General features: G+C 35.5%; 1 protein-coding gene across 1 annotated transcript in view; it reads left to right on the top strand.

Moving 5' to 3' along the window:
• ERC2 (ELKS/RAB6-interacting/CAST family member 2) overlaps positions 1-23,988 on the top strand; it is a 519,869-nt gene that overhangs the window by 168,801 nt on the left and 327,080 nt on the right. Inside the window, exon 7 of the mRNA XM_035558284.2 lies at positions 4,966-5,133. Coding sequence (XP_035414177.1) covers positions 4,966-5,133 — 168 coding nt within the window. The remainder of the gene's footprint in view (positions 1-4,965; positions 5,134-23,988) is intronic.

The following is a 23,988-nucleotide window of genomic DNA, read 5'->3' as shown; positions in this document are numbered from 1 at the left end:
AAGAACATGCATTTCGAGATCCAATAGATCATCTAAATTAGTCCCAAACCAAGTTTTAAAGTGGCATTGCAAAGACTTCTGCTCAAAATAAATTTAGCATTACAAAACTCAGAATATAAATAAAAATAAATCAGATATCTGTTGATTATTTTGTACTTAAATATATTCTGTTCATAGAATCATATAATCATTAAGGTTGGAAAAGACCTCCAAGATCATCTTGTCCAACCATCATCCTACTACCAATGTCTCCCACTAAACCATGTCCCTTAGCACCAGGTCCAAACTTTCCTTAAACACCCCCAGGGACGGTGACACCACTACCTCTGTGGGCAACCCATTCCAATGCCTGACTACTCCTTCTGAGAAGAAATTTCTCCTAATTTCCAACCTGAACCTCTCCTGGCTCCCCTGAGGCATCTTGATTAACTAGAAAAAATAGCGCTTACTGCATGTTACTTGAAAGGTTCTAACTGTACAACCTAAAGATGAAAACTAACATTTATATCCCTTTGGTTACTTCCATCTAGCTTTTTACTATGAATAAACTTTGTGAATTTTTAGGTAATGTAAATTTTAAGCCCTAATTATTTTCTGACATCTGTATGTTTGAAATTTGGATTAGTGAATCTAAAATTTCGCACTTGCCTGACTTCCTGCAGCTGTGGCTAGATGGTGAATTATTTTAGACTGCCACATCATATGTTTTCAGTCCAAATTTGTCTTCTCAACAGTGTAGCTAGCAGCCAAAACAAGCCTGTATGGATCCACTTAATGTGAACACCTCCTGGTTTCAGTGCTGTAGATGAAAACAGTATCAGACAAATGGCCTCTGTTCAAGGAGATCTGTCTTTGTAATGACAAATGATTGCACTGTTTTTATCTTAGTTTTTGTAGAGTTTTATCTCTACTTTTTCATAAAATGATGGTGCTGTGCGAAAGGCTTGTAAACCTTGCTAATGTTCACCATTCCCATGCTGCCCCTCTGTGCTTTCTGTGCTGCATTGTGGCTTTCTTGCTCCGGGTGGAGCCAAAGTGCAAATAGGGAAGTAGGTCTCTAACAGTATTTTTAGTATCTCCTCTCCTGGACTGGAAGTTTCAATGTGTTAACCAGCCTTCTGGAAAACTGAAATACTTCACTAAGAATAAAATCTCTGTAACCTAGGCTTGAATTTGGGAGTTAGAGGCTGCACATGGAATGCAAAATGGAATCCAGAGTGCTTAATGCTAGGAGTGGATTGGTTTTGTTGTTCTGTTTAAAGATATCAGATTGCATGTGCAATTATTTGCTAAATTATCCTAACTTTCTTGGGTATACCGTATCTTCTTGTATTAATTATTTTATTTACAAAACAGTTTTCAATAATAAGGATCACATAAAACAACAACAACAACAAAAAAACCTTTCTTGGTCTTTAAAAACTTCTTACATAATGATTTTTTTTTTCCTCCAAAGTTTCCCCACCCAGTGTTCTATGGTGTGTTGTCTGAACCAGTATGTGCAAGCAGGTATGATCTAGCTGAAGTGCTCATTGAAGGGACCAATGCATGTAAGGTGCAACTCTTACAGTACCAATAGTTAAACCTAAACATACTCTTTAGGTGTAATGAATTGAGATGTCTACTTTTTCATTACAAAAATGCCTTTTATATCAAAAGGATTGATAGTAGAATTTAGGTGGTAGGTAATTCTTTGGCATTAGTGAGTTTAGCTTAAAATATGCTTCGATATCTTTGTTTAGCCTAAAATATGCTAGCGGCAGGGGAGGGGGAACACGATGACTTGAGAGATATTCCAATTCAGTTTAATTTCGGTTCTCTTTTGTTTACAATTCTACGCTATTGTCTCCTTCTATGACAATGTGACGCGCTTGGTGGATGAGGGAAGGGCTGTGGATGTGGTTTACCTTGACCTCAGTAAGGCTTTTGACACCGTTCCCCACAACATTCTCCTCAAGAAACTGGCTGCTCGGGGCTTGGACTGGCGTACGCTTCGCTGGGTTAGAAACTGGCTGGATAGCCGGGCCCAGAGAGTTGTGGTGAATGGAGTCAAATCTGGTTGGAGGCCGGTCACAAGTGGTGTCCCCCAGGGCTCGGTACTGGGGCCGGTCCTCTTTAATATCTTTATCGATGATCTGGATGAGGGCGTCCAGTGCACCCTCAGTAAGTTTGCAGATGACACCAAGCTAAGTGCGTGTGTCGATCTGCTCGAGGGCAGGAAGGCTCTGCAGGAGGATCTGGATAGGCTGGAGCGATGGGCTGAGGTCAACTGTATGAAGTTCAACAAGGCCAAGTGCCGGGTCCTGCACCTGGGGCGCAACAACCCCAAGCAGAGCTACAGGCTGGGAGATGAATGGCTGGAAAGCTGCCTGGCCGAGAAGGACCTGGGAGTATTGGTTGATAGTCGGCTGAATATGAGCCAGCAGTGTGCTCAGGTGGCCAAGAAGGCCAACAGCATCCTGGCCTGTATAAGAAGCAGTGTGGCCAGCAGGTCTAGGGAGGTGATTGTCCCCCTGTACTCGGCTCTGGTGAGGCCACACCTCGAGTACTGTGTTCAGTTTTGGGCCCCTCGCTACAGGAAGGACATGGACGTGCTCGAGCGAGTCCAGAGAAGGGCGACCAAGCTGGTGAGGGGTCTGGAGAACAAGTCTTACGAGGAGCGGCTGAGGGAGCTGGGCTTGTTCAGCCTGGAGAAGAGGAGGCTCAGGGGCGACCTTATCGCTCTCTACAGTTACCTTAAAGGAAGCTGTAGTGAGGTGGGGGTTGGTCTGTTCTCCCACGTGCCTGGTGACAGGACAAGGGGGAATGGGCGAAAGTTGCGACAGGGGAGTTTTAGGTTGGATGTTAGGAAGTACTTCTTTACCGAAAGGGTTATTAAGCATTGGAACGGGCTGCCCAGGGAGGTGGTGGAGTCGCCATCCCTGGAGGTCTTTAAAAGACGTTTAGATGTAGAGCTTAGTGATATGGTTTAGTGGAGTACTTAGTGTTAGGTCGGAGGTTGGACTCGATGATCTTGAGGTCTCTTCCAACCTAGAAATCTGTGTCTGTGTCTGTTATTTGTCAGTGTAATTTAGCTTGCCTTTGCACATACTTTCTAAAGAATTCTTTGAGTAATAATATTAGGTGGTCTCTCCATTTCAGTGAAATGTAAAACTTCCCATTTTACGAATTATCAAGGTCAGCATAGATTACATGCATCATATTTTGGATCCCATATATTCTACTGTCAGCTCAAGTCTGGATCTTTAGATTCTTGAATTAAGACAGTATTGATCCCTATTCATTTTATTCTTCTCTACTATATAAAAAGCTGCACCATTTAAACTTACAAAATTTCATTTTCTAGCTCTGCTTTTCTGCTGCAGTTTCACCTTGTGGTTTTGCTTTCACTGCACCATCGCATCTTTGTAAGCATTCAAGTATGTGCTTTACTGGCATGGAATTCCATTATGATATTTTAATTTAAGGAAACTGTGACAAAATCTCTGACTTTGAAACTTTCTTGAAACTTGAGAGCTAATATTTGGACTAATGTGTTAGATGTTCTCAAAGATTGTATCAGTGAGCATCTTGACAGTGACCACTTCCTCTCCTCTTCACAGTGTGCAAAATAGCACATTTTTCCATTTGGGATTATAACTTACTCTATGATAACTACTCTAGGCATTGGTTATGTAGAAAGGCATTACTAAAAAGGCACAAGGGATTTGCATCTGTGAAGTAAGATTGTTAAATTTACTTGAGGAAAATTAAACTTTCATGTCTTCGTTTTGGCCCCTATTTGTCATTTCCATTCTTGTGCTCCTGGATCCTTATCCCTGCTGCTTTGGCCCTGTCCTTTTCCAGTTCCTTGAACAGGTATCCTGTTGATTTTCCTCCATTCCTTGCTTTTTTTCTTTGATAATCATGCTACTGTCCCTGAACGTGGCTGCTGCTTTTTTTTTTTTTTCCCCTCTCCTCTTGTTTGTTGTGGAGGAGAGTCAACTATTTTTATTCCTCATTTCTAAATGCTTTTATGAGTATCAAGGCTTTTTAATTGCTGTTAGCAGAAGAGCTGCTTATAGAAACAACTATATACAAATAGTAGTCAGCATCAAGTGATCTATGGATTTTTTCTAGATACCAGCAACTATTTGCCTGACCTCAATTTGAGAACTGTTGGAATTGCATTAAGAGAATTATAAAGTTGCATCCTTGAGCGTTTATACAGCAGGAAATGAGAAAACAAAGGATATTACATGTACTTTCTGGGCCATTAGAATGCTTGTTTAACTTATGAGTTTTCTTTTTCTTTTGGAACTTTGTAGAGTTTCTAAAGGCAGATAAAAAGCAGTCATGTAATGCAGAACAGTTAGGTGAGGTTCTCTATTAAGACACTTCTGTGTATGAAAATCTTTGACATATTCATTGTTTTATGTAATAGAAAATTGTGCTTACTATAGAAAAGTACAATAAGACCCATTTATTAAGAGACTTATGAGAGATACACTGGAGAAAAGTGAAGAGCCTTATCATTTACCCATTTGCTGTCTCTTCGTTAAATAGTTCTGTTTCTGATATATGTCCAAATCTGTGTTCTGACTGTAGTATTGAGCCACGTCATGGCTTTAACAGTTAAATTGAAAAGAAGATGCAGAGCGCTATTTTCAATGAATTATATATTTAATAGGTCAAGATTTTTTTTTTTTTTGTGTGTCATATATGCATATGTCAAGACTGGACTCTCTTAGTGTCATGTTTAAAACTTTGACTCTTCTACTTTATTCTGTTTATGCTTTGGTGCTAAAACTGCTTTATTTTTTAATTACATTTTAACAACTAAAAGTATCCCTTTGGTCTGAGATACAGGTGGAAAATCTACATTAAAAAAAAAGTTTCCTAGGTGACACAAAAAGTAAGTAAAATAAATAAAATATGTTGTTCATCCTTACGAACACCTAAATGCGTTTCATTTACTTACTGTAGGTTGATGCCTTGCGGTTACGATTGGAAGAAAAAGAAACGTTTCTCAATAAGAAAACAAAACAACTTCAAGACCTCACAGAAGAGAAAGGAACCCTAGCTGGGGAGATTCGAGATATGAAAGACATGTTGGAAGTAAAAGAAAGGAAAATTAATGTCCTTCAAAAAAAGGTAAGATCATTGATGAAAGGATATGTTGTAAAATTTCTGAAACACATATAAAGGAAATGCACTTCTTAGAGCATATTACCTTTAAAATATTAAAAAAGCGTGGAGTACGTCTGTAATAGTTAAGTAGTTCTATAATATAGATGTGTTATCTTCCATGGGATTGTTTCTACAGTGTTATATTTTAATTGTATTACAAAAATATTATGTTCCGCAGTTTGCACAGAATTCTTGGAGTTAAATGAAAGTCCTAACAATTCTGACAAAACCTACTCCTCACTGTGAGGGATTCTGTTATCCTTACTAACATTGAATACTATTCTTTCCAGATAATTCAAATAAAATGTGTGGGACTACTAAAAGATTAGTGTAGTGCATTTTTATTTAAAGACATTTTGGTGGAGAGGGAGGGAAGGAAGTGGAAAAGGAAACTAAGTAAATTTTCTGCTTTTCCTATGCACGATAAGCTATAGACATTAAGAATGGAGGCTCTCTCCAGACAGCCTTATTAGTCTTATTTCTAGTTTTCCACAGACTGAGCTAATTGCATTTACTCTATTTGGGATGTTGGATTTAATCATTACAGTTTCTACTTGGTGGTGGAGTTGTGGGGGCTGAACTTTCCTGTGAACGTAGGTCTGCATGGGTTCTGCATACAGTCATAGAGTACTTACCATATCCTTTTTCTTAGGCTCACAAAAATGTGTATGCTAGAAAGTAGGTACTGAGTGTATTGTGTGCATCACGTTATTATGTATAGATGCACTTGAGAGCATGAATGGAGAAATAGTTCCTGGGATCAAATGTATTTTACTACTACTTCCTCCTGCCATTTTCAGTCAATTAAACAATGCCTACTCCATATTGTCTATTACTATGTAGGTAGTTCATGCCTGAGAGTAACCCAAACTTTTCTTTATTAGCAATGATGATGATAGATACATGTATTATTCTACAATGTTATGGTGGTTTTCCTCCATGACTCACATAGGGTTCACATTCTTTATCTGTATTTCTGTCTGCGTTTGGCTAAATAGATGAGTTTAATAGAGCCAAGTCCTTATTTTTCAGAAACAGAGAAGGCCTTAGGTACCCATCCAATTTAATCTTGTTCCGGAATCTCCTTCTGAATGTTTGCATTTTTAGCAATGTTGATGATATGAAAAATAGTAAATATTAAGCCTTTTTTTTGTTGTGCTGAATGCTGTTTAATTTTGGACATCACTTCAGAATTTTGCAGAAAATAATGCATCTTTTCTTATGGTTTGTGTTTTTTAACCAAACCAACAATTTCCAATTGGTCTTGTATTTAGATCAGGAGGAGGGATTTGGATTCAGTGATCAAAATTGTGTGATGAATAATAATCTATCACAGAGCTGTAGTCATTGTCTGTCATGGCTATGGACTCAGTAATATGCAACAGGGTGCTTTTTTCTGTTTTTAACACACCATGGCTATTTTATTAGGGCTTACAGATGGTCTTGCTGCTTTTGCATCTGACTTCTTATTGAAAATAATCACTCTCAAGTTATGCTATCTCTGCTCACTAAACCCTGGATTAAACACATTATAGCCTAGTGAGCTCTGGTCTACCATGTGATAAATCCTGCTAATAACTAAGTGCAAAATGAGAGCACTAAATTATTCTTTAAGATTAGGATTGGCATCTGAATATTTTGGAGGTTTTTATCCTGGTAAATATGCTTCATCAGGGAGCTGTGGAAGTTCAATTTTATTTTATTTGCTATTGGCTAAATAGTGCATTTGCTTATAGAAGAATGAATTATTGATTACAAAAAAAGAAGTTAATTTGCATACTTTGACGTTATTCATCATGTTGTACTTACGTGTAAATTTGTTTCTTTGAAATATTTTTAATAACATTATCACAATATATAGGTGTTAGCATACCCCAAAATAATATTATCAGGTCATCATTACACCATTTTATTTCAATATGAAAATGATACCATATTGGAAAAAATATTTTTAAATGACCTTTAGGTCACATTTTCAGCTTTGGGCCATTATTTTGCTTGTGCGTTATTTCCAATATGTTAGGGGATAAATTCACTTGCAAGTGATTTAAGTAGAGAAAAAATTGATCTATACATTGCCCTGTTCTAGTCACTCTTGCTTAAATAAAAAATGTAGAGTATGGAACTGTAAAACATGTTTTCACTGTTTACTTTTCATGTGTCTAGTGTACAAACACAAAATAGTAAATTCTGTATGTCACCAGTACAAATCAGGTTTTGAAATAAAGCTGAAAAAAGTAAAAATCTATTCACTTAGGTATTCAATCCCATTTTGGCAGTGCTCTTTAAGATCATGATTTCTCGTGATTATCCTTTTTGAGCATCCCACCATTCTTGGCAGTAGGTACAAGTTCATCCCAGGACCATAATGCTTGCATATAGAAGGGAAGATGTTCTATGAGTCTCTCTACTGTCTTCAAGCTTTCCTAGATATGTCAAGGCATTAGTGCCTTGATATTAAAGAATGCTAGATGTGTTCACCCTTGCTAGGTGAACTAATGCAACCCAGGGCATTCATATCTCATAGAGCCTTTATGTTCTATCAAAGGCTAAAGGAGCACAGCTCCTTTTTGACCATAGACAGATTGTTCATTCAGTCGTGTTATTTCAAAAATATGTTGGCGTGAGTATAGTAGTAAGTCCCAGTACTATAGTATTCTTTTGTAATATTTTTGAGTGGTCATTTTGCACAGATATTCAAATAGTCTAGTAGTGGATGTTGCGTTTTAAGAATAAGGTTCTCTGATGTACCTCTTTTCTTCCCAGTCTTGACAGGTTACCTTTCCAATAACAACTACATATGAGAGTGTATTTTGTTGGAAAAAAATATATACTATATATTGATTGCAGTCACTTTATCCTTTACATGAATCTCATTCAGAATCCTTTATGTCTTGCTGGATTACATGTGTCTCTTCTATTTCTCCAATTTTTGCTCGTCTTCTGACTTTTTGGCCACGTCTTCCATTACTGCTTTCACTTGAAATGATGGCAGCCAGACATTTGTGTGTGGAACATTTAGAAATTAATCTGTTCTCATAAAGCACATATATACGCAGATTGCAGTGGGTGGAAAGCGATGTGGACCATCCTAGACTATACACTAGACTATAGGAGCTGAAATAGTTGGGCCCTCTAGTGGATTGTAACTTCTTTACATACCTTCCAATAGGTCATTGTACCAGTTGATACATTACTCTTATGAAAGCCCTTTTGAAAGTGAAAAGAATTGCTTCTAGTTTTTAGGTTCCTCCTGGGCAACAGATTCTTCAGTCTGTAATATTAGAATATGTCTCCATTTGTTTTTTTCTATGCCGGGCCAAATTTTACCAGTGTATTTTTACTTTTGATTTAAGAACATGTGAATAACCAGTTATTTCGCTGCCTTCATTTGTTGATGCAGGATAGATGGCTACATCTCTCTTCACTCAGCCTGAAGTGTTTCACTCAGCCTAAAATAATATTTATTTCAATGGTTGTATTCAAGTCATTGAGGAAGGAATAATTTGTATATAGTGCTTAAAATTATTTCTGTCAGTAATAACCTGAAACTGAGTAGGAAGAAATATGTAACTTAAAAAGATGCATTGTTTAATTCTGTATTTTTTCTCTTGTATACATTACTGTTATCTGCCATGGTGAAAAATACAAAGGAGACCAAACCCAAACTAGGAAAGCTTACCTCAAAGATGGTATTGTTTCTTCTTCTTTTTGGATAGCTGTTTTACTTACAGGATAGGATGCCTTCTGAGGAAGGCTCCCTAAGAGGTGAAGGAAACAAAAACATTGGCAAGAAACCAGCCCTTGTGAGTCCTACAGGATGGCATGGGAACATACGTAAGGCAACTTGTTGCAGGAAAAAGTAATGGGCGAGCTAATGATGCGTTGTCCTTCCATGCAGTGATTTTGGTGTAATTTGTAACCAAATTAAAAAAAACACCGCTCTATTTAGTATAATTTGTAGGCTTAAAGGAGGCCCAACCCTGGAACAGCAAGCATTTAGAGGATTTGGATCAAGGTAGATTGGCATAGAGTAATAATAAACTTATGTCAATGTCAGAGGTGCAATATTACTTAATATTTCTTTCTTTTAGAATCTTTGGCACCACTGTTTCATTTTAGTGCCAGTAAAGTTGGGTATGCTGTTTTAATAGCCTTGTTTAACCTGGCAAAGCTAGTCTTACACCTCATATCTGTCAGTTTAGCATGCAGAGGGGCAGACCTCAGAATTCTTTATGTATTTCTTACCAGAAAGTACAAGTTCTATGAATATGGCTGAGGTGTAGATTGAGAGGCAAAAGTGCTGAACTGGATGCCGATTCTATCATAACCGTTTTTGCTCCCAAATTTTCTCTGTCATACAGTGGCTATAACTGGTGTGTTTTGTCCTCTAGGAATTTGGAGATATTTAAATACGTGTGTGCACACGTTTATTCGTGTTGAAAACAGTAGCTGTTGAGACAAGAACAGAATGGAGGATGTAGAGCTGGATCATATTAGGACAACAGTTTGTGGAAATTCTTTTGTGGGGGTTATTATAAAAGAATACCATGTAAAGGGGTCCAATATAGTATTCTAATTTGAATTGCAACACAACTTTTGGTGTAAAGTGTTATAGTTTCCATCTTAATAGTTTAAGCTTTGTGATTGATGAAGTGCTACATGACTGAGGGCCCTAACCTACCAGCTAATTAGCATTTGTAGGAAATGTCATAAAGTCTTAGCTCTAATGTAATAATTGGAATTTGTACTTGGAGTGGCTGGACTGCGCACACTGTGATATTGTCCAGTTTGTGTTAAATTAAAATGTGTTGTACAATTTATTGTATGCCTTACTGTTAACTGTCTTCCAAAAATAGTGAATTTACATATTGTCAGTTTGGGAGTGTACTAATATAAACAAATTATTTTTAATCTTGTATTTAGAAATTTGCATCAGTATTATCACTGGACACAGGAATTCTGGCTGAGAACACCACTGAAATTGAAACTTCTAAAATCAGAATGGTCCAGGAGACAGAGCAATTTCCTTCATTTGCTCTTAGCATGTAGAAAGTACCTTGCTGACAGAAACAGCGTCTGACTTTTTCGTAGTTCAATCAGTTCGTGTTCATCCAGGGTGTTGTTATTGATCCCAATGCATTCTCATAAAAATGGATACCCAGTGATTCTGTAACAGAGTGCAGCTTTGATCCCCTTAAACTTTGGAGGTAGTATACACTGAAGCTGGGTGAATAAATACAAAAAAAACCACTCAGATCAAACCAGTGCATCTTTTTGGATGCTCGTGGCCTGTATACTGAGTAACTGAGAACATCATTAAGATCAGAGACAGTGATCATTTTCACTTTCCTTAAACTTTCATTTCTTTTTAATACATTACACTTCTAAGGTCACTACAAAAATGTGACCTAATATAAGTTTGCTTAGTGAAGCTGAACCTGAATATTCATCCAGCCTAAAATCATGACTAAAATGAGTTTAGATAAGTTTTTGGACCTTGAAATCCATGATCATAAGGTTTTCCAGTCTGTGGTTGAATCTATTGCCTTTTGAAATGAATTTACTATTCACTAGTAAAGCCAGAAGCCTGGCATTTTTAATTTTCCCCTGATGACCTGCTTTTGTTCAAATCTTCTCTTCAAAAAGAAGGGTACAATCCAGTTATTCTCCGACTACTGAGCTCTTTGAAAGTAATCACATTTGTACGGGAAAATCATTGATTTCCTCAAATGAAGTTTCATGAGATTATGAAATCTACAAGCTGTTTTATCTAATGCCAGTTCTGTAAATGTGGTAAATTTTGAATATCAGAATCATTGTATATATTGTAAATCACGGACCGTGAATTAAGTGAAGAAATACTGACTGAATCTCCTCATAGAGATGTGCACATACTAGCCGTGTCTAAGCATGTCTCCTCTTTATTAATGACAGCTGTAAAATTCATGAAATGGCTGAAAATATTTGGTACCAGATGTCTGGAAGAATTCAGAAGAGTCACTAGATTTCAATAGTGGTAGCAGAAACTACAAAAATGTTTTTACAGTTTACAGAAATTATTCCCAATATGAGGAGGAAGCATCTATTCTTCGGGATGGCCTCCATTTACTTGTCAAAAAATATTAGAAGAAGCAAGGTGTATGCAGTTTCCAATAAACAGAGCCAAACTGCAGTTGGTCAAACTAATACAGCTCATCTAACAATAATATAAATCTCTGAAGAGGTAACAAAGGAGCTGGTTTGTTTGCATGTTTGAAAATCCTAACTGTATTTTAAAATCACCAAAGTTAAACATAATGGTTTGGCTACCTTTGTATGCTATCTGTGGAAAACTGAACTTTTTTTTATTTTGTTTCACTTCCACTAAAAAAGTACTAATTATTAGTTGAAAAAAGTAGGCCACAAAGAGAGAAAATCCTTTTCTCTACAAAAGCAAAACTGCAAGAATTTTCCTGTATGAGCAAAACTCAAGCTGTTTCTGAATGTGCCACTGACAAAGTGACCTTTCTTAAAACAATTTTAACATGAGTTCTCAAGTTGAAGGATTGGGATTGAGTGTTAAGATATTTATGTTTGCAAGAATCTGGCTTGTGGGATTCACAGAAATAATGTTAGAAGTGATATTAAGTTTAATGTTCTATTCCTTCATCCAATAGGTTCCAGTATACCAATGTAATTCCTGTTAGATGCATATTATCTATTTTACAGAGTTTCTTAGCTTTCTAATCTGCATATTTAATAAACACTGTTTCATCATCCACCCTTCTGATGAAATGAATACTAAATCAGTAACGGATTCCTGAAGAACTGGGCTCAATGCATTTTTCATTTACACAAGGAAGACAGGGTCTCACTCAAAGCTTCTCTCTGACAATAATTTTCATTAGGTTTTCCACTCATTAATTAGTTTTATTTTACAATTGTTTCATCTTGACAACATTTTCTCAGTTGACTTACGAGAATGTCATATGAAAGCCTATCAAAGGTCCCATAAGATCAAGGCATCGCATACACATCTTGTATGTCTGCAAGGCCTGATACTATATTAGTGACAGAAATTAGATTAATTTGGCATCATCTTGATAAATGTGCACACAGCAATGTTCATCCTTCTAGTGTTTTTTTCCTGTGGTGCTGTATCTTTTCCTTCATAAAAGTAATTTTATGTTATTTCTAGTATTTTTCTAAAAAGTGAAATTAGGCTAGTTAGTTCGTATTTCTCAGAAGGTTCCTGAGAAATTTGGAATGTTTGAACTCTGAGTTAAATGTATCACTTTTAAAAATTTTAAGAAAAATAAAATAAATTCCTCCTCCTTTTCTTAACAATCTTTAATTCATAGAATGTTCTTTGCACATCCTTGATTTACATCTTCAAATATCAATCATCTTTTCCAATGAATGAACATTAAAATTCCCTTTTCATTTTTTTTCTGTGCTTTGTATTCAACAAAATGTCACCGACAGATTACAGAACACTTGCTGCAGTATTTATATCCTGCCACATTCCTTTCAATGATAGATGTCTGATTGGATGAAATTTTCTTATAGTTGTCTGGTTATTATCAAGCAGGGAGAAGGAATCTTATTCAAGTCCAGTATATAAAACAATCTCAGCTCTAAATTAACGTAGAACCACTCTTGTTATGAAAACAACATAGCCATCTCACAGGAGTTCAGCAGCATCCCAGCTCACTGGAATGATTTTATTCTTACCAAGGTGAATGATTCCTTTAGGCAAATCAAGAATCCATAAAAGTCTTAAGTGCTTTGAAGTGATGCTTTCCTGTATACTTACATAGTGCAATTTTTAGCACAGTGGCATAATACCATAGCTACATACATTGCTAATTAATGCATTGGATCTCTAAGCATAGTTATATAAACAAAAAGGCATCTTGTGTAAGAGATCTAAAATATGATGAAATACAGTATGTAAATGAAAGATCAAGAAGTCACGTTTTGGCAAGAAGTAAATGTACATGTGAAGATCACATGCATTTAGAATTTTGAAGATGAACCCTTGATAAATGACAGAAGGAAGGTATTCCTTCTGTTCTGATCAAGCTATGCTGTCTGATTTTGAGAGGGTTCTTCACACATTCATATGAATGGCATTGAATGGTTCAAGACTTGGATTATATGTAACATACGGAAATGCTCTCAAAAGCAGTATGGCATTTGCAAAGTAGAACTGAGATTAATGAGATACTTACATAAGGGTTTCATACAGCTAGTGTGACACCCGTGCTATTAGTGAGGAAGGAAGCTGCCATTGGGCTCTGAAATGTCAATACTAATTAACAAAGCTATCTTTAAATAAGATTGTAAGTTTGTTCATGGTGAGAAAGCAGCCAGCTCGCATGCTAGGAATTTTAAACTGAGTGAAGAGTAATATTTGCTTTTCAGTTGAGTTGTAGGAAGTTTCTTTTGAAGTGTGAAAGAGCTAATTTCCATCTAGTGTGACTGGGCAAGAAGAAAGCAGAGGTTGTCATATTTGGAAGTTGCAGAAGAACTCAAAGGAATTATTTAGGAAAAGGTTGCCAATTTATATATGTTAAAATGAATAAGAAAGAATCAGAGTTGCTTAAGAGAAGAAATATTTTTGTCTGTGAAATAGCTTGCCAAGAAATATAATAGAAGTCTACAGATTGGAATTAAAAGTGACAAGAGAGTGTAAATATATGTATACTTAAACCTGAGAAAAATTTACAGTAGACAGAGATCCCACTGTTTTCTAACGTTTGGGTGCTATGCTGTCTGCTGAGGGTGAATCCTACTTCCAGTGAAGTCAGGGTTTTGTTGTTGGCCTCAGGTTTTTAATCTATGCCTCTCCAAAAGGCCACCAGTTCCCAGCTTCCCCTTCAAACCATGAAATAACCATTTTTCACAACTGCCTGTTAGATTAAATTTACAACAGAAAAGACAAAGATCCTTAAAGCTAATAAGGTCACTATTAAGACTGAGATGAATTAGCTACTTAAATACTATTGACTTTTCTCTTAGAACAGTGACAGGACAATTATATTCTGAGAGAAAAGGATGTATTTAACAGTCATTTGTAGACTAAGTTTTTTTTTCCCTAACAATTTTCTGATAATTTCTTAAAATGAACTAGTATTTTTTTTTTTTCTGGAGAAACTTTATCTTGCGATTTTCACCTAAAATATCTTCAGGCATTTATTGGATGACTGTTTTAACAAAATGGAAATTGAAAAATTTATTACATTACATTATATTACATCTTTAAGAAAAAATTAAATGAGGCATTTTAAATGCTGGTTTATTTTATTTTTTTGGGGTGCAAATTGGTATGGGGCAAATCCTGTGGTGAATTTAATATGGTAAGGACCTGTGTCTAATTAATAAGAAAACATTTAAGACTTCACCTGATTGTCCTGATCCTGAGCAGTTATTGCATCTAATACTCTATGGTGATTTAAAATGAATGTTATATGAAACACTAAAAATAATTCCAGTTCTTGAACAAGATGAAGTCTTTTGAGACTGTTTTATTTATTTATTATTTAAATTCCCTTAGCAAAGCAATTGACGCTTGCTCCTAATGGATGATGTCTTCATTGTTTTTACTGTATTCTGTATCTCCGTGTGAGTTTAAAAAAAAAAAAAAAAAAAGGTGCTGAGATCCTAGGGATATACACTGTCTCATGAACTGCTGTAGGAGCTAAATGGAAATACATGTTTCTTAAAATGCAAGAAGTAAAATAAGCGCTATGTATAAGACTTAAGCATTGATTAGTTTTATATCTTCCTTTGGTCTCAAGTGTGTCTCGATTTCTAAAAGTAGTATGTTCTGTAGGGGCCTGGAAAAAAAACAACAACAAAAAACAAACCTTAATTATGTTCTCCTCTTCCTTTTTAAAAACCCTTGTTTTTTGAACATGCAAAGATCAATGTACCAACAACCAAAGTGTCTCTTCTCTTGTGTGGTGTATTTCCAGTGCAGTCAGGACTTTTTCTGGATTCTCAGCAGCTGACTGAGGAGTGCTAACCCCTAGGAAGCATGCTCCTTTCTGGGCCCCCTGGTCTGCAGCAGTCTATTCAGTTCTTCAGAAAGAAAACAAAGTAGTTTCAGTGCTTAGAAAATTTGGGTCAGTTCCTTCCTTTCCTTGTAACCTGGTTCCCTTGCTATTCTGTTGTGGTAAGAGAGTGAACTGTGCAATAAGCCACCAAACACCCTTGGGATAAGGTAGACCAGTTGTCTTTCCACCCTGAGTGTGTATTCACATGATTCACGGCTTTTGGAGCTGCATCGTTGAGTGGCAGCCTGTTTTCTAGCTATCTTGATGTGATAGATTCAGCTGGGTTTTATACCTGCAAGCTGTTTACCTTGAGAATCTTGGACAATTTTCATAGAATCACAGAATGGCTTGGTTTGGAGGGGACCTTAAAGATCATCTAGTTCCACCCCCCTGCCATAGGCAGGGACATCACCCACTAGATCAGGTTGCCCAGGGCCTCATACCTGGGCCTTGAACACCTCCAGGGATGGGGCATTCACAACCTCTCCGGGCAACCTGTTCCAGTGCCTCACCCCCCTGAGTGAAGAATTTCCTCCTAATCTCTAACCTAAATCTATCCTCTTTTAGTTTAAGACCATTCCTCCTTGTTCTGTGATTATCTGGTTGAGCAAAGAGTCGCTCTCCATCTTTTGTGTAAGTCCCCTTTAAGTGACATAAAATGAGATGCTTCAAAAAGTAGCCCCATGGAACAAAGTTTTGCACAAACCCCGAAGGCTTGGATGCCATATTTACATGCTCTTTCAAACTCCAAGCTGCAGGTGAGTGATTTGTAGTAGGGAGGAAGGAGATTGGATGGCTTCTCACCTTCTCTGACACAGAAGACGTTGTAGGAACAGGCTGCAGCGGCCATTTCTCTGTGTGTGTTGTAACTGGATATAGGAAGTACTACCACAGTCCAAATTTTAGACCTGCTGGATTAGATTACCGTTTTAGACCTATTCTGTGGTGGAATAAATACATGCATGTTAAATCCATAGCTCTAGCTTCAGAATATATAAGGTGACAAGCTGGGAATATGTAGCCAAGTAATACTTCAAAGCAACTGTTTTTTTACTCCATACATCACAGTTTGTTACACAGCATAACTTGATTATAGCAATATTGGTAGAGATGTTTAACTCATATCATTTTCTTTTGGGATGCATAAATTTTCACCTTCAACATAATCATTTGTGAAGCTGGGAACTGCATCCGATCAGGCTGTTATATTTGGAAATGTTGTACGTAACTTCTTGCTGCTACATCCATAGAGGGAGCAACTGGTGAAACTACTAGTTTGGGCAGATTTTTTGTTATTGTTAGAATTATTTCAAAGCTGCGATTTCTAACTTCTCAGGTAAGAGGATGATGTTTACAAAACTGAGAAAAAAAATATTACATTAGTATTTACATTAGTACCAATATGCCATTGATACTGGGATTTGTCATATAAAAACTAAATACCGGACAGTTCAACTTTTACTAGTATTGCCTGTGTGCAACATACAAGTTTTGAATCTAAATAAATGGTCAGTACAACCCTGTATCATGGTTATAGTACACTGTTGCAAGCATGTTGTGACCACATTTTTAATAATGTTACTTATTCATCTTTAGCATATTTTAAGCTAACAATTTCTAGAAAATTGCAAGTCAGTTATTTATATGCAATACTTCCTAGGAAAATAAGGTCATCAGCTTGTTAATTATTTACACTAAAAGCTACAAGAACACAGTTTTAAATCTGGAGTGATTTGAAAGTGATGCATTTTATGTATGATTTAGAGCCTTGGATGGAGATTGTTTTTGTCAGTCTGATGCATGAAATATTCTTAACGGTATCCTTGTTTAATAACTTATTAATGCGATAAACCATCCTGCCCATTTGAAAAAAAGAAAGTAAATTCTGCTGCTCTTGCTTACCTCCTCGCAATTATAGTTGATCTGCAGCTTAACCTTATATACGTATATATATATATCTTATTACCTTTATATGTGTATATATATATATATATATATATATATATACACATTTGTTATATCTGGAAATAGAGAGAGTCATTTCCTAATATAAAAAAAGTGGTTGGTTTTTCCAATTTTGTAGTATATAAAATTTCTGTTCTTTTGTTGGAATACAACCAAACACCTTAATTTCTGCATTGTTAGAGCTCCTTAATGTCGGCAGTCATGCTTTCCTGGTGGTATCCCATTGCTGTCCGTCTGGCTGAGCAATCTGTGACTAGAGACTCTAATACCTTACTAAATTGGATACTTTATCACTTTTGGAAAAGCATCACCCCTCACCTTTGAGTGGAGCTCTTATTGGCTTTATGAAAGCATGAAGTTCAAAGACTTATGAGTACACATGCAGATAAGTTTAATGGTAACAATAAATGAGAATTGTTATCTTCATACTTCTGCCTTCATATTATTGTTACCAGATGTAGCCAGGGCTAGTAGTGCCAATTTGGTCAGATTGCTTTGATAATTTTCTTGTTGCCAAGTAGTATGTATTTCTTGGTGGTAGAATCAGCAATGGTATGTTTGAATATGAGTAGAATAAATTCAACTTCAGAATGGAATCTGAATCTAATTCACTTCCTTCTAGCACACCTGACTTTAATTTTTAATGCCCAACCAGGCACAGTGCTAAGATCAAAGTGAAATAAAGAGAATAGAGTAAAGCAGTTCTTGGAAAGTAAAAAGAAAAATGGCATAAAATTGTTTAGTCTTTTGTATGTGGAAGAAATATTGGTCTATTTGCCATTTACTTAGGTATAAATCTGCAGTAAATCTACTAAAGGTAATTATGCCAGTGTAAACTTTTATGTATCTGGGAGAAAAAAAAATCAGACCCATTATATTTACTGTACAAGAGATGCCTTGATTTGACAGCAGAAATCTCCCTTCATGACCCCAGACAGGCTGAGAGTCCCTATTGCTCTGTTTAATCCCATGCTAAAGTGATTGTACACCAAAGGAACTTCTGTGTGGTGCTCTGTAGTGCCTGTTGCTGATCCTGAGTGAGGGTGAGAAGCTGTTGAAGGACCATACAATTTTTTCAAACTATTTATCTTAAAGCAGCTGTTTGCTGATAGATGGGACTGAGAGTATGTAAAAGTTGATTTCAAATTCAAGTGAAATACCTGCTGTGACCTATCCCAAAATCTTAATCTATGGTTAAGTCTGGATTTTTCTTATGGCTGTCAAGGGAGCTATAAATAGCTTGATTCAAATGTTTATTTAAAAAATAATCCATGACTTTTGAGAGCTTGGAACTTTTTGCATGTCATGAGGTGGATGTGACAGTAAACAGTTGTACAAATGTGAAGAACTTCAAAGTATAAAATCTAGACTACACAGGCAGGTAATACAAAACAGGAGTTTGTTAATTTAGTTGCAAAAGGGATCATCAAAGTGAATAAGCCCTGGGAGCTACTCTGGTAAATAGTGTTAGATTTATAAAACGTGATTTCTGTCATGATATTTCATGTGTGCAGTGAATTTCACTGTTAGCACTTTTTGTTAGTAATTTTTGTATATGGTTGTTTTAGGTAAAATAATACAATTCAGCCTATGTCTTGAAACGTATGGATTGTAGTACTTTCCAAAGACTACCTGATTAACTTTTTATATTAATGTTAACATTAAAATTATCTGAATAGAGAAGTAGAAAATAAACTTTCTATATGCTTAGTTCTGGAATACACTCTTCCTTCAGCCATTCATAAAGTCTGGACCATTACTGGTATATGTCATTTTCTGAATGGTAGACACTGAAAATGGAAGTGTTGTCAGACTTGTAGTGAGCAATATGGATTGCTCAAGTGTTTTGAAAGATTTTTATAGTGAAAGTTAAATACATGTTCTTGAGGAGAAAGCCTGGCAAAAATGAACTCCTGTAATAACTCTAGTGCTTGCAAAACTACAATGATGTCAGTGTCATACATTTTGATATTTTTACATTACATTACATTAACATTACATTTTGTAATCTACAGTACTTCAAACTGTTCTTAACTGAAAACTCCTAACACACCACTTTTCTGAAGGTTTTATTTAGTGTCTTGCAAACCTGCACGCTGAGGAGAGTGCACGCTTCAAGTAGTAACAGTAGTGAACATGGAACTACAAGGGCTTAGAGCAGTGGCAGAGGCAACTGCATCTGGCAGTTGCTGAAACATCCCACCTTCCTATGTAATTCTTTAAGATAAAATTTTAAACTTCTGGCATATTAAGTGAAGAAATATTCTGCGGAGATAAAATATTACAAAATACTCTATCAGTTTCAGTGTAGTATGAGGTCAGTGTCACAGACCTTGCAATAGCAGTTGACCTACAAATTCAGGATATTAAAATTAATTCTCCTATAATTGCCAAAGGGGCAATGAGAGTCCTCCCTGGATCTTTTCATCAAGACTTTTACATTAAAATAATAACAAAAAAAATAAAGAAGAAAGTCGAATAAATAATTAGGGGTACAGAAATTAATAAATCCCAAGCATTGATGGCCTAATGAAAAACTGAGTTGGGAAAAATCATTTTTGTGACATAGGTTTATTATATAATCATTTCACTACTTAAAAAAAAAAAACAAAAAACACAACAAACTGTTGATAATATTTGAATCAGGCTGTCTTAAACATATAAACCAACCTTTATTATTATTATTATTATTTTTAGAAGGAGATATATGGAAAAGGAAGTTCAGTGAAAGATGATAAAAAAAAAGGGGGGGGGGGGAATGGTAACTTTCATACCAGAAGAAGCTATCTTAAACACAGAACTACTTCAGATTATTTCTACTTCCTATTCAGACATTTAATTATATTAAAGCATAGCTGTGTTACCATTGCTGCTATAGAAAATCTAAACTGTTCAGCAGATGTTGATTAAAGACATCTAAGTTGCTGTGTTTAACATTTCAGCTTAAGTTTAGTGGTGCTTTGATAGTTTATACATAGAAAGTCTGTTTGGCCTGCAGTAACTAATGGTGAAACTCAATATGTGCATTGTCTTTTGTGCCGATATAAGTGCAAATATTAAATTACATCTCATAGTAACAAGAATCTTAGTTCCCTGATGAACAACATTTTGAGCACTTCAGCTCTTGATATAAAGCTACATACCATATGCTAATTTAAAATGATTAAGAAAAGACATCTTTAAAAGAAGGGGGAAGGGAGCAATGTTACCATTCTGCAAAACTTTTCTTTCACATAAAGTCATTACGTTGTCCCTTATATATGAACATGGATGCCCTCTGTAACCAATTGAGCTATAAGGTAGCTTTCCAATGGAAAGAGTTTTATTATTTCTGATTAACTCCTGCCTCACTGCTTAAGCCTTTTTTTTTTTTTAAACCTCTGGCACTTAAAGAAACTCATATAAAATAGTTCCATGTGAAATTGGATTCTCTGTTGCAAGCTTTTGAATGCAATTTCTGAGGGCAGGAATGCTCTTCTAGTACATATCAACACAGCTATGTTTAAGACGTATAGCTACTGTTTATAGCAGCTAGGGGGCAGACCTTCAGTTATTTTCACTTTCAATGTAAATTTTTTTTTTTAATTAGTATTTACCATTTTTACTTCTTCCCTTTCCCCCCTTCAATTCGTCTGCCCTCTTATTCCTCTTATTCCAAAGTCTGAAGTTTAAGATTTTTCCTCTGTCATTGTTGCTGTGCTATATTATTGTGATGTGCTAGATCCTTTATTTAGAATATTTTTACAGGAAAACTGGGAAATAGAATGTTAGAAAACCCTGAAATAACTTCTAAGGATATAGGGAGAGGTATGTAATTAAAATGGCAGAGGTTTTAAAGCACTGTACTTGTTGTACCTTTTTGTTTTCCTTCAGGTGTGAAATGCCTATGATTCATAAATTCTTTCCAATCAATTCTAAATTTAGAATTAAGAGCAGTACACTTATCTGAAACTCTTTGAATTAAAGGAAGAATACAGAGATTTCTGTATGTTCTGGAACATATATCTTCTCTCAAGCAAATTATTTGTGTGTACGCTTAGTAATACCAAATATGTTTAATGTCATCATATAGTTTTATGTAAAAACAAAATGTTATGATACAATTATTATAAGGAGATATATAATCACTATTAAAATGTAATTTATGGCCAGAGGCCTTTAACAAAATTAGTATGCTGCAGTAAATGTTAGACGTTTGCTATACTTCCAATTGTACGTGGTCTGAATTACACTGGCCTGTAGAACAGTGTGCTGTTTATATGTGCATTTTTTGTGCTTTGCTTAAACTTTCATATCTTCCATAGCTTTCTGTTGGAATCAGAACTATAAGAATTACTTAGATGAGAGTTGTATTGAGTTCAAAGCTTACAAGGCATGTTAAATATATATTTTTTAAAACTTAACAGGAAAGGAAATAAATGTATTTTCTTTCACTCAGCCTAGCGATTTAAATGGTAACCCTAAACATCGATAGAAATGTATAGAGATGTTAGCAAAACCCATACAGAAATTCTGAAAGTATTGTGATACGTATGTACAGAAATAAAAAGTATATGAAAAATAGAATTGAAAAACTGGAAGATTTCTTGATTATGGTATAGTTTAAATTTGGTGGCAATTCTTTAGTTGGATTGTTCACCTAGCAGGAATGATAGCAGAACAGTGACTGTCAAGGTTAGAGGTATTTTATTACAAACTATATTTCTGGAGTGAAAATGAAAAGAACGAACATAAGAGAAAAAGATCAAAAGTGAAAAGTCTTGCAGGTAATCAGATAGTTTCCAAATACTGCTTGAAGATTGGAGTTGATTGAAGAAGTATGAAAAATGATAAATGGGCAACTGCAGTGAAGATTAGGAGGATTTGCTTGGAGTGACAAGACAGATTTTTATCTCAGAGATATTCCTCTTCAGTATTTTACTTAGAAAATATTCTTCAATATTAGAAAAAAATATGTGTAATTGCAAACGGTGAAAGGAAATGGTGACTATCCTGAAAACAAAATTTGAAGTGTGTTAATTCCAGGAGACTGAATGAATGATAAATACCATGTTAGAAGAGTATTTGCAATGGGATGTGGTAGAAAAAATTGCCAACGCAGTCTGTAGAAAAACTGGGTAGCAGAACATAGGATAACACACTCTCTTTAGATGGCTGTTTGGTTGTCATATCTGAAAAACTATGTTAGATTTCTGACATCTCATTGTAAGAATAATGATGTAAATGTGAAGGGGTAAGATAAAAAGAATAGTTAAGATACTTGACAATGAAAGGTATCTGGCTAAAACTAATCATGCTTAGGTTTTTATTCTAATATTCTGAGGTTATAAATATTATAAAAGAGGAGCAATTATATTTGAACAGTGTAAAACTTGTAAGTAGCATGAAATCAGATTGCCAAAGAGATCTGTTAAGTGAGTAGATAGTCTTCAAATGGCAAGGGAAATCCAGTTACCATGTTTTTTTTGATGTTATGTAATATAGTCCATAGTTCACAAAAGGATCTTAGGGTATTATAGTCCATTTCACTGGCCGCAAACAGGATCGAACAGAGATTCTTACAGTGAAGGAAAGCAATGCGTTTTCTCCGGTGATTAAAGCTTATGCATGGTACTCTAAAAAGGCTTCTTGCCTCCCTACCTCATAACTTACTCAACCTTTTCACTTTGAAATGAAGTACAGTTTGTCAGGTTTCTAGCTGTTATTTAAGAGAACTCTAGATAATGTCTCTTTTCTTTACTGGAAAAAAAAAAAAAAGCTTTATATGGATGTCTGTGTTTTCCTATTTTACTAATTTTCCTAAGTATGTAAAATTGTAACTCAGTATACATTATGGTAAATCATTCCTGCTGTTGGTTTTTTTGAACTGTTTACTCTTCTGCTGATGAAGACTTTTTTTTTCTGTTTTAGTACTTTTTTTCCATTGATGAACGCTTTGCATTAATTTATCAATACTACACTGTTCTTCAATAACTGCATTGACTTTAATAACAAGTTGTAAAGTGAAATACTTTTATTTAAAATGAGGTAGAAAGCCTCTTAGTTTCATTGTTGTTATACTTTGGAAAGCAAAACCTAAATCTGCTTTCAGAACAGATTGGTCTTCTATTTTAAAGCTCATGTTATTGTTTTATTTTATATATATTTCAATTCATATATTTGTGTGTTTTAAAATAATGCACACAGCATATGCATCTGTGATGTATTCACTCTGGAATATTTCCATGCTACCATCTGACTGGCTCTTGCTCTCTTTCTGCAGCTTCCTCTTGAGGTGGCTATTCTTACTCTTTCCTTTGTAGCTTCCCTTTTCAGTATTCCCTGTTGCCCAACAGGGAAGTTGTCTATACAACTTATCTGCTGCCTCTCTCTTCCATTAACTTTATGAGAACTGTAATTTTTTAATCTGGGCAGAGGCCCCCAAGTCTTCCCAACTGATACAGATGATACAGGAATGGCAAGACTAACAGTGATATGCCTTTTGATTTGTATTATCTTAAAGGATTTGTACTAAAACTATGAGTGTGCCAAAGCAGCTTTTTTCTACATTCAATTTTACGGTAAAGCATATTCAAGCCAGCTTCTATAGTTTGTATTTTGCATAATGTAAGTTTTCCATGCAAAATCTTGAAAAATTCTTGCATAAGCAAACATTTCCTATTTTATATGCAGCTACACCAAATAATGTAAAAATGACAAAACAAATTGTTAGACATCTTCAAATACCTGAAATATATGATTGATCAGAAAGGTCTTATTTTTCTAGGTTGGAGAAATAATACCCGTAATATTTTCAGGCACTCTGAATGTG

This window comes from Cygnus atratus, chromosome 10 (assembly GCF_013377495.2).
Source record: "Cygnus atratus isolate AKBS03 ecotype Queensland, Australia chromosome 10, CAtr_DNAZoo_HiC_assembly, whole genome shotgun sequence".
Classification (NCBI taxonomy): domain Eukaryota; kingdom Metazoa; phylum Chordata; class Aves; order Anseriformes; family Anatidae; genus Cygnus; species Cygnus atratus.
This window is presented reverse-complemented; position numbering and strand designations above follow the sequence as displayed.